At 60.9% G+C, this 11029-nt stretch overlaps 1 protein-coding gene across 1 annotated transcript; it reads right to left on the reverse strand.

Moving 5' to 3' along the window:
- Positions 1-1606: 1606 nt before the first annotated feature.
- On the reverse strand, positions 1607-9155 carry LOC125433642 (cadherin-22-like). Its single transcript, XM_048498333.1, has 4 exons — positions 9024-9155; positions 7263-7380; positions 4636-4887; positions 1607-3667 (listed from the first exon to the last, which is right to left on the reverse strand). The coding sequence occupies exons 1-4, from the start codon at positions 9129-9131 to the stop codon at positions 3153-3155; spliced, it is 993 nt and encodes a 330-aa protein (XP_048354290.1). The 5' UTR covers positions 9132-9155; the 3' UTR covers positions 1607-3152.
- Positions 9156-11029: the final 1874 nt, after the last annotated feature.

The following is an 11029-nucleotide window of genomic DNA, read 5'->3' on the forward strand; positions in this document are numbered from 1 at the left end:
TCCTTCCATGGACCGGCCGGGGGGCCTCAGATGTCAGCCAGCCCATTAAAGTCAATGGGAATTGCAAAGTGCAAAGTCATGAATTACAAATTATGAATTGTAAATTATAAATTGTACGCATTACAAAAATATGTGAATCGTGAAGGATTCAGCCTCTCTTGAGGTCAACATGCTAATTCAAACATTCCTCCGTGAAACCACACGGTTCTGATCTCTCTGCTCTCCTGTCTGCATCGGCTCCACTGCTGTCCTGAGCTGTTTGGCCGGCCGGCCCCCACCCCAGTATTGATTGGGCAGAGCCTGGTCATCTTTGTGACCTGTCGCGAGTCCAAGCATCCCCTCCCAGACGGGGAAAGACCTTTCAACTTGTGCTGCGAGGTCGGCCGGGGCTGCGCCTTCCTTCCCTTTGCAGCCTGCATCTGGCTGCCCCACTCCAGCCGTGGGGAGGGGGCACAAGTGGGGAAGGGTGAGATCTAGAGTGGGTTCCCAGAGTGTGACTTTGGAGCCCCAGCTCAGGAGCCGGCCTGGGGGTCCTCGGCAGCAGAGGCCCTGTTCTGTTCCGAGGCTGGGCGGCCAAACCCTCCCTGCACTAGCTGGCCAGGCACAGCTCCATCCCCTTCCCGCACAGGAGGCCTGCCCACGGCTTGCACACAGGCTGTGAAGCACCAGGAGACCCGTCCTGCTTCCAAGGGTGCCAGCAGACCTGGAGAAAGGGGTCCTGTGCTGACAGAGCTGCTGTTCCTGGGCTCCGTCCGCAACCCAAAGGGAGACTACAGCCGAAGGAGACTTGCACTATGGAGGGCAGCCATGGAGGAGATATCCGTAAGGGGAAGGATATGTTGCTGGTGGCTAAGGTAATCCATACCATAACAGTCCCCGTTACTATGGGCTGCAAAAAGATCAAGGTGTGGGTTCTCAATCAAATCAAGCCGGAACTGTCCCTGCAGGTGGTCATACTTTGGCCACTGGAAAAGACAATAATGCCAGGAAAAGTTGAGGGCTGCAGGACGACCCACCGGGACCCGGGTTCTCTCGAGAAAAGACGCCACAGCCCTGAGCAAGGTTGTTCATAAGAGGACGTTTCAGGTCACCCTGAGTTGGAGGGGACTTCACAACACTTCTCTCTCTCTCTCTCTCTCTCTCTCTCTCTCTCTCTCACACACACACACACACACAGACAGTATGGGAACGGGCCCTGACATGGCAACCAACAACATTCCAAGCGACCTCTGTCACTCAAAGCGACCGGACAGCCGCGCCCCCTCCTCTGCTGGGCCCGCGTGGCCCTCCTTCCCTGACCGCCAGCCCGAGGGAGGGGCAGATGTCCTGGTCTCCCCTCAGAGTGTTCGAAGCTTGGCTCAAAAGATGACGTGGAGTCTGGCTTGAGTGGCTCTCTGATGAAGAACGGAAGCCCGCCAGGAGGGGCAGAGCCACCTCCGGACTCTGTCACCACAGAGCAGCAGAGGCAAGGCGAGGTGGCACCACGGTGGCAGAGCTGCCAGGGCCGGCTGAGGTTCCTGGGTGGCTGAGTGGGGACCTTCCTGCCCTCTCGCCCGCCCTGTGACCCCCACTCTGAAGGAAAGAAGCAGAAACGACCCCCAGAAGATGACAAGGAAATAATTTATTTCCGGGTCTGGGACCTTGTGAAAATAACAAGGACGTGGAAGCTGGCTGGCTTAGAAAACAAAGCAAACCTGATGCCATCTGCTGCTCCCGGGGGCTGCCCGCGTTTCCCTGCAGGGCATGGCCTCTGCCCCCGTCCCCGCCCCAGGGGGGGGAAAGGCCCCAAGGCAGGAGAACGCTGTTCCAATGGCAAGTATTTGGGGGGGGGGATGTGTGTGGCAGGCAGGGGTAATCAAGAAGGCTATTCCATGGGGGGCGGGGGGGCGGGGGCGGTGTGTGTGAGTGTGTCGGGAGGGATGTCAGGTACATACCCTGTTTGGCCCGTTGCTCGCTGCCCCAGCGGGACCGGGCAGGAGGACTCAACCCCCACAGGGGGCTAGGAATGCACGAAAAGGTTCCTGAGGAAGACCGCTGCTGGCCTGCCTTCGCTGCTCCTGCCCTTGGCCCCCACTGCCCGCGGGACAGGAGCAGCCGGGATGCTTCTCTGGAACCAGAGGGGAAGTCACAGTGAAGGCCGCCAGACCAGGCCGGAGGAAGCTGATCCGCCCCCCCCCCCCCTGCCCACCAGCCCCTGCCAGGCCTCGGCAGCCAGAGAAGCCTGGAGAAATCCTGAGAAGGGGCAGAGGCCCGGAGCGGCCGGCCAGGACAAGGGGCTATGGCAGCGGCTGCTCTAGGGAAGGGAGGGGCAGCGTTGCAGGAGGGCTAGATCCTGGCTGGCAGGCAGGCAGGCGCTGGGTCCATACACAGAAGGTCCTCCAAGGCACCCTCCCTGCTGGGCCTAACCCGCTAGTTAGCCTGTGCTGCGGAGGGTGAGCAGGGCACAGAGGGAGGCCAGAGCTACACCAAAGGGGGCTGAGAAGAGGTTGGGGACCTGGTGGCGTGCATGGCGTGGGCTCCCGGTCCCTCCCAGGAGAAGACCCTGAGAGTCTGGAGGGGGGAAGGTTCAGTCCAGCCCCCTCTGCGCTGACACAGGAGTGAGGCTTCTGAGGACCCCTCCCCCCTTCATGGCAGCGGGGGAGGGGGGCAAGAGGGGAGAGATGCCCTCTGCCTTTTCTGGAGGAAGACGGAGCCGCAGAAGGCGCCCCAGCTCTTGGCAGAGGCCTCGCTTGACAAATCAGGGCTTGTCAAAAATGACACAAATAAAGTGTCAGCAACAAAAGCCGCTCCTCCCCTCCCCCTGCGAGGCGGGCCCCTTCCTGCTCCTCCGGCAGATCCATTTGAATGATTATTTGATTTGCCAGCACTGGAGTCTCTCCCTCTCTCTCTCTCCGAGGAGCCTGGCATGTTTTATTGGTGGAGACGGGCACGGTGAGGATTTCCCCGCAGAGTCCGACCAGCTCTGCCCCCTCTGCCAGGCCCGGTCGGCCCAGGTGCCAAGCCACTGCCCCTGGCTCCTGGCCAAGACCCCCCGGCTCCCGCCTGGCTCGTGCAGCTGCGCATCATCACGCCCGCGTGGCGGCTCTGCAGAAGCCACGCTCGTTCTGGGGCCTGCGTCCGTGGGGCCTGCCGGGCACTTGGCCGGCCAGAGGCTAGGACTCCACGGTTTCCTCCTCGCCACGGCGCCCGGCGTACAGTGCGGCCAGCTGCCGGAATCGGGGGCCCCAGCTGTTGAGATAGGAGAAGTCCTGCTCGGAGCCGGTGGAGCGGGAGTTGATGGAGCTGAAGGAGGTGAGGGGGGAGCTGGCCCCCTCGAACGCATAGGTTTGGAAGGAGTCATAGGGGGGCACGGAGGGGTCCTCGTCCGCCAGCCCCACCTTCCTGCTGATGTAGTCCCTGAAAAGAGAGAAGTCCAGGTCGGGGGCCTGGCCCCATTGCGGCAGGGAGCGCAGTTCCGAGGGCAGGCCAGGGGGCCCCTCCCCACCCCCCTTCGTCTCTCCGAAATCGTAGAGGCTCCGCAGGGCCGACATGTCGTAGGCTTCCGTGTCCTGCTCGCCGCCCCCCTCGTCGTTGTACTTGATCACGTTGTCGCGCATGTCCTCGTCCTCCTCGGAGGCCAAGTGGCCCTTCTGGTGGCGCTTCAGGGTCAGGATCAAGAGCACCAGCACTGCAAGGGCAGGAGGCAAAGGGAGAGCAAGGGGGGCATATTAAGGGGGCAGGCAGCAGGAGACAGCCCCTCTGGGGCCACTGGAGGGCCTCAAGCGTTCCTCTGAGCCAGTGAGAGGGTTTCAGCGAAGAAGGAACCTCCCCTGCCTCAGGCTGGCCCCACCAGAGCAGGCGGGGCTCACTGGCCACCCCCTTTCTCATCTTCGAGGCCGCGCCCAGTTGTGAGAATCAGGGGGCCAGCAGAAAGAGGAGGCAAAACTCAGTGGTGGGATCCAGAAATTTTAGTAACAGGTTCCCATGGTGGTGGGATTCAAACTGTGGCGTAGCGCCAATGGGGCTCGGCGGGGCATGACGGGGGCGTGGCCGGGCATTCCGGGGGTGGGGCATTCCTGGGCGGGGCTGTGGCAAGGACGCAGCCGCTGTGCCGGTCCTTGGGCGGGAAATTAATGCACGCAGGCGCAGGCTGCCACGCACGCCGGTGCACCTCCTGCTAGACTGCTTCAAGTTCTGCGCGCTACTGCTGAGAGGAGGGGCGTAACTAAGGCAAAAATCACGTGGCCAAATCACCCATTAGTAACCCCCTCTCGGCACACACAAATAATCAGTAACCTAGTCTCGGGAACCTGTGAGAACCTGCTGGATCCCACCTCTGGCAAAACTGCCCTCTGCCCCACCCTGAGGTGCCTCCAGGGTCTGTGGGCAATTCTTCCCTGTTCGGTGGCCACAGCGAGGTTCGGGGAGAATGTCCTATGGCTGAGCAGCTGAGAGGCATCTAAGGCTGGCTGGCAGGCCGGGAGGCCGCAGGGTCTGTGTGGCTCAGCCACTCAGCCCGTGACTCCGTGGCACCACCAAGGGCCCAATAGCTGCTCCGTGGCCAGTTAAACAAGGGACGGCTGGGGTGTTAGGAGAGAAAATACGCAGGAGGAGGGCAAGGCTGAGCCGTCCGGCAAGGGCCCGAGAGCTACTTACCCACCAAGATGAGGACGCAGACCAGCAAGGCGATGAGGGCCCCGGGGCTGAGGGAGGCGGCCATGGCGTAGGCCGTGGCGTTGCAGGACTGGATGGCCCCGGAGCTGTCGCAGCCGCAGACCCGGATGGTGAGGGTCCCGGTGCTGCTCAGAGCGGGGGGGCCGCTGTCCACCACCAGAATGGGCAGCAGGAACAGGTCTTGCTCCTGCCGGTTGAAGCCCAGCTGCTGGGTCTGCACCGCAGCGGTGTCGTCTGGGGAGGAGGCGAGAAAGCAAATGGGGAGGAGCCGGGATGAGGGGCCAGGACCTTCTGCAACAGCAGAACCCCCCTCCTCCGCACAGCCGGGCTGCACCCCGGGGCATCACTAGCAGTCAGCACTGGCAATATTTGCGCCCAGCCTTCCAGTCCCTACGAGAGCCAGCCGAGGCAGCCGACCATCCAAGACACACATGCTGAGATCACACTTCAAACCTAATGGAATCCATTCCCCTCCCGAGCACACAGAATGGAAGCAACAACAAAAGTTTAGAAGCAGAGTTAAAACAGTCACAAAACAGAATTAAAATGCATACGAAACATGTAAACGTGTGTTAGGAAGAAGGGGCTGTTGAGGGGACGCGAAAGGAAAAGAAACCAGTTTTCACCCCACTGAAGGAGACAGTGTGTGTGTGTGTGTGGGGGGGGAGTTTCAGAGGTTCGGCTCCTCTGCCACCTGCCCAGTCTCAGAAGGTGAAGCCACCTGAAGCAGCCCCCCCCCCCCCGGGCCCTGCTGACAATGGGCAGGTTGGAAAGCCCCGAGTCTTCTGTCTCAACAGGCAGCGATTCAAGCTGAGAAGCTGCCCCCAAAACCCTCCCCCCCCCCACATGGCCCAGAAAGAGCTGGGAATGGGGGTAAAATCACTGTGAAGAATCCAGGGAAGTCCCTGGCAGGAATTTGGCAGGGGGGACGCGAGAGGGCCAGGGAGCGCCTGTGGAGGGCATCCCCTCGACATAATTGGGGTGGGGGGTGACCAGCTGAATTCTCAGGGCTAAGCGTCCCTGTGTCCCTGGCGCCCTGGCTGCTGTCTGTGGCTGGCTACTCACTCTACCTGATGCCAGGTAGGCTCAGCCATAGCACTGCAAGCTGCCGTCAGAGACCCTCACCTACTATGCCCCCCACTCCCCACACGTCATGCACTCAGCTTTCCCTCTCTGGATGCCTCCCCTCCCCTCCCCCTTCTGGTTTGGGACCAGCTAATGAGCCCTTTGGGCTCCCCAATCCGCTTGTCTCCCCACCGGAGCTCAGGAAGCGCCCCCCCCCCCCCATGGTCTGGGCAATCACAGAAGGGATTCCAAAGGGGTGAGAGGACAGGGGGCCTCCAAGGCCCTCCCCACCCGTAGAACCCAGGTTGTGCTCGGCGGCCCTTCGGGTAAAGGGCAGGGAGGGCTCCGGTGTTCCCAGTCCCTGCATCTCAGAGGAGGAGGAGGAGGAGGAGTTTGGGTTTATATCCCCCCTTTCTCTCCCGCAGGAGACTCAAAGGGGATGACAATCTCCTTGCCCTTCCCCCATCACAACAAACACCCTGTGAGGTGGGTGGGGCTGAGAGAGCTCCGAGAAGCTGTGACTAGCCCAAGGTCACCCAGCTGGCGTGTGTGGGAGTGCCCAGGCTAATCTGAATTCCCCAGATCAGCCTCCACAGCTCAGGCGGCAGAGCGGGGAATCAAACCCGGTTCCTCCAGATTAGATACACGAGCTCTTAACCTCCTACGCCACGGCTGCTCCTAGAGAGGCAGAAAGCTGTGTTCTGTGGGGCCTGGCATCTTCCTTCCTTTGTGGTGGTAGTCGGGAGGGGGGGTGTCATCCCAAGCCAGACCGCCCATGGTCCAGCCCAGCTCTGCATCCCAGCAGGCAGCTAAGCGGACAGGGCCTTTCCAGTGCTGTCCACCTCTTTACAGGAGATGCCGTGAGCTGCCACAAGGTGCAAGCAGGCCCCTGGGCTCCCTCCAGGGCACACATTCATCCATGCACGCACACACACGCAGCCCTGTCCCAATGCAAGCGCGCATCCCCCAGAGGAGCAAGGCCGAGGTGTGCCCGGCCACCTGCACTGCCGGAGCTGCTTCTGCTGTCAGGCAGGACGTAAAAGGACAAGATTTAAGCGCGAGGAGCGCCGCGCCTCCATCTGGGCTGGCATCCATCAGCGGCTCATCTTGGCTCCAGCAGCAATATTTATAAATCACATCTCAAAACTGGCTACAAATTTGTGCAAAGAAACAGATGGGCCGTTGGCGGCCATTTGTCACCACCGATACATGTGCGGTGCCTGCGGGGGAGCGCTGTGGAAGGGCGGAGGAGGTCACGGGAGGGGAGGGCCACGGGGCTGGTGGATGGAGGGGTGGGGGGGGGAAGGAGGGGCAGCCCGCCCGGAAGGGGTGGCGGGAGGAAGGGCCTGTGGTGGGGGCAAAGCAGGCTCCCTCTGGGCAGCCCCTGAAGCATCAGGAAACGGGAGGGGACTGGGAAGCAGGAAAATTGGGGGTGGGCGGTGGGTGGGCAGAAGGATGTTGAAATCACCTGGGAGACCAGAAGGGCCAAGAGGGGGTTTTCTGCTGCCCCTCTGTGGGGAGGGGGCCTCAGGCCAAGAACTCACCCGTGATGTCCAGCAGAGAGAAATGGCGGCTGCCCGAGGCCTCCGGGGCCAGCGTGAAATAAAAGTGGTGCCCACCCTGGGGCTCGTCCCGATCCACCACGCTGATGGTGTGGATGAGCTGCAGGAGGAAGCAGGGGGGGAGCTCAGAGCCCGGACAGGACTGCGGCCGCATCAGCAGCCCACCACCCCACAAAGTCTCCTCCTCCTCAGAAGTGCCACAGGACAGGAGGATCAATTCCCTTTCCCCCCCACACACACAACTTATGTGTGGATCTCGCCACAGCCCCCTCCCTGCCTGGACAGCTCCCTCCCCCACAAGTCTCCCTGGGAGATTGGCAGGAACAGGGCATGGAGCATAAGAAGAAGAAGAAGAAGAGGAGTTTGGATTTATATCCCCCCTTTCTCTCCTGCAGGAGACTCAAAGGGGATGACAATCTCCTTGCCCTTCCCCCCTCACAACAGACACCCTGTGAGGTAGGTGGGGCTGAGAGAGCTCCGAGAAGCTGTGACTAGCCCAAGGTCACCCAGCTGGCGTGTGTGGGAGTGCACAGGCTAACCTGAATTCCCCAGCTAAGCCTGCACAGCTCAGGCGGCAGAGCTGGGAATCAAACCCGGTTCCTCCAGATTAGATACTCGAGCTCTTAACCTCCTACGCCACTGCTGCTCCAGACCGCCCATGTCCAGCAGCCCCCTCCCCGCAGAGCAGCGGCTGCAAAAGGCCCCCCAAGCAAGATTCACTGGCTCCCCTTCCTCCTTTCTCTTCAAGGCTGTCCCTGCCGCTGCCTCCTTTCCCCCAGGGCCATTATGGGCAGCCCCCCCTCCCCCCCCTTTGTCCTGCTCCCAGGTTTCCCCTGCTGTGCAACATCGGTTTGGGGCAATCTTTTTGGAAAGGGTGCAGTCAGACAGGCTGCCTTTGGGTGCCAAGCAGAGGGGGAGGGGGCGCCTTTGTGGATGGTCCACCCACAGGCACCCTTTCCCTGGTCTCAGGTTCTGCAGCCACCGGCCCCACCCCCACAGAACACCACTTTGTGGAAAACAACCAGGAGTGGCTAGACTACTATCGCATTATAATGACTCTCCGGGATCTACTCGTCACCACAAGTTTCCTTTTTCCTCCCTAAAAATAAAGCCCCAGCGCCCTTCTGGGGAAAGTTTAAGGGAAACACGTGCAGCCTGCACTTCCCCCCTTATAACTCAGCAATGAAAACAGCTGGAGGCCTTCGGAAAAAAGATGGGTGCTCACAGATGGTGGCAATATGGACTCTTACAAGAGGCTGCTGCAGTGAGCTGGGGGAGGAGAAAAATGCCATCAAGTCACAGCCAACGTCTGGAGACAAGCAGAGGTGGTTTGCCACAGGTGACCGGCCTCACCAGGGCTGATGACTCTGCTCAGCTTCCGAGATCCGTCAGGCTGGGCCACCCAGGTCAGGGCTAGAGGCACCCACCCAAGCGCTAAACAGGGCCGACGACTCTGCTCAGCTTCTGAGATCGGACAAGGTCAGGCTACCTCCGGCCACTCAGGCCAGGGCAACACCCCACCGTTTTGCCACAGCCAGTTCCCACAAAACCACGTTCCCGGGAGGGCGGCCACAGGATTCTGAGAGAAGGCAAGGGCAGGGAAATGGCCACGGCCACTGCCTGAGGCCACGGGAGCAAACAGAACCGCCTCCACATGGAAGCAGCCCACTGCCGGAGTGCTCGTCTCCTCCCCTCTGGCCCCCAGCCCCTGAGGGCAACCCGGCCGTTCCCCGCCCCGCCCACCTCTCCTGGCTTGGCATCCTCACACACCGCAGCCTCGTAAGGAGTGGCGAGTTCTGGCGGGTTGTCGTTCACATCCAGGATGCGGATCCGCAGAGACATGCTGGACATTTTCCCTTGATTGTCTGGAACACACAAAGGCACCGCAGGCAGCGTGAAATGGCGGCGGCCACAGCAGCAGCCCCGTGGCCTTCCTCACCGCCTGGCCCTGAATGGCCCAGAGCCCCCTGCTCCCCCCGCCCCACCCTGGACAAAGGCTCTGGTGCCCACTCCGTCCCGCAGGGTCAACCCAAACATCCCATGGAAACCGAAGCACATGACTTGCCCAGTCTCACGAGCTCCCGGCGCCTCCCTTGCCCCAGCCGGGGGGAAGTCAAAGAGATTCCGGGACGGGGCCTTCAGAACATGGCCGAAACATGGGGGGAACTGCCAGGCCAAGCAGGGGACGCAAAAGGGAGGATATCTGACCATCCCCAGCCTGGTCTGCAAATGACCTGCTGACCGGTCCCTGGGCGCCCCCTTCAGAGCCCCACTGGCGAGCTGGAAAACAGTGCCCAGTAGGGCCGACGAGGACTGGACTCGGTGTTGTAGGTCTAGACTTTTTATGGGGTGGGGCCTCGCGGCCACGCAAGGCACCCCCACAGACCCGCACTGCCCATCAAGTGTCCACCGCTGCCTTGACAAGCGCGTCTGTTGTGGGAACAGAGCGGGCCAGCCAGAGACATATCTAGGGGAAATGGAGCCCGGTGCAAAATCTGAGTTTTCCGCCCCCACCCCCCTATGGACGGCTGCCCTCCCCCACCACAACCAAACAACTTTGTTTGCACCCGGTCATCTCAACATCCCATCACATTATTGAACATGCCCCAACACACAAATCTGAATACAGCAATGGAAATAATTTTTGACAACATTTTCCAACCCCCACATGACTGAATGGCCGCAGACCCGGGGACTTTTGACCCCGTATGTCTCTCTGGGCAGTACGCCCCTGGGGCCAGCCTTGGCGGGCACGAAGAGCGGCCAGCTGGAAAGAGGCTGCTCGGCTCTGCTGCCACACTTCTCCCCAAGGCACAGCTGGCACAATCGCCTCGGGGGCCGTGCCCAGAGGAGAGCCACGCCCGCGACCAGGCGCCAGGAGGAGAGCTCCCTGCATCAACTGGGGAGGAGGAGGAGGAGGTAGCAGCCGGGGAAGTAGATTGAGGATTCAAAGAGATCTGGACAGGCTGGGGAAGCAGGCAGCTGGGACCGGATCAAATTCAACAAGGACACAGGCTCAGTTCTACACCTGGGACACAAAAATCAGAAGCAGCACACTGGATGGGGAATACTTCTGGGTAACACAGTTGTGTGAGCAAGATCTTGGGGCAGATTCTGGTCATACAACTTGGGGCATACATGGCCATACAACCCAGAAAACCCACAACACCCTAGTGATTCTGGCCATGAAAGCCTTCGACAATAACTTGCATTCGTATGTTGTACAACCTCCCATAAAATATAGCAAGTGTAGATAAAACTACAGCCTCAACAGCAGATTCCGAGAGGGCGGCAGAGGGTCGCTCAGGTGCCATTTCCAATTAGCCTAAGAACTTCCCTTCTCCCACCCGTCCCAGGCAACTTCGGCAAGGAGGGCCAGGAGGAAGAAAGGGGCAGATCCGGGGGGGGGGGGGGTTGTTGCCCACAAGAACAGAGGGCTTCAACAAGGGGCGGGAAAGATTCCTGAAGGAAAAGCCCATCAATGGATCCCAGCCAGGGCGGCTAACGGAGCCTCCAAGCCCCTGAGCCCCAGGGAGTGCTGGGAGGCAGCCTCAGCCTCTCTGCCCTGCCGGTTGCCCTCCTGGGCCATGGGGTGGCCTCTGCTTGAGGCTGGATGTGGCCCAATTCTGGCAAGGTCCTTGGAACACTTTGGAACCAGGCCAGGGGCTGCAGGCAGGGCTCCAGCAGCGGAGGCTGTAGCCACAGAGAGAAGGCGCGGCTGCAGGAGGAAAGCCGCCGGGCCCCGCGAG

This window comes from Sphaerodactylus townsendi, linkage group LG05, assembly GCF_021028975.2.
Source record: "Sphaerodactylus townsendi isolate TG3544 linkage group LG05, MPM_Stown_v2.3, whole genome shotgun sequence".
Lineage (NCBI taxonomy): Eukaryota > Metazoa > Chordata > Lepidosauria > Squamata > Sphaerodactylidae > Sphaerodactylus > Sphaerodactylus townsendi.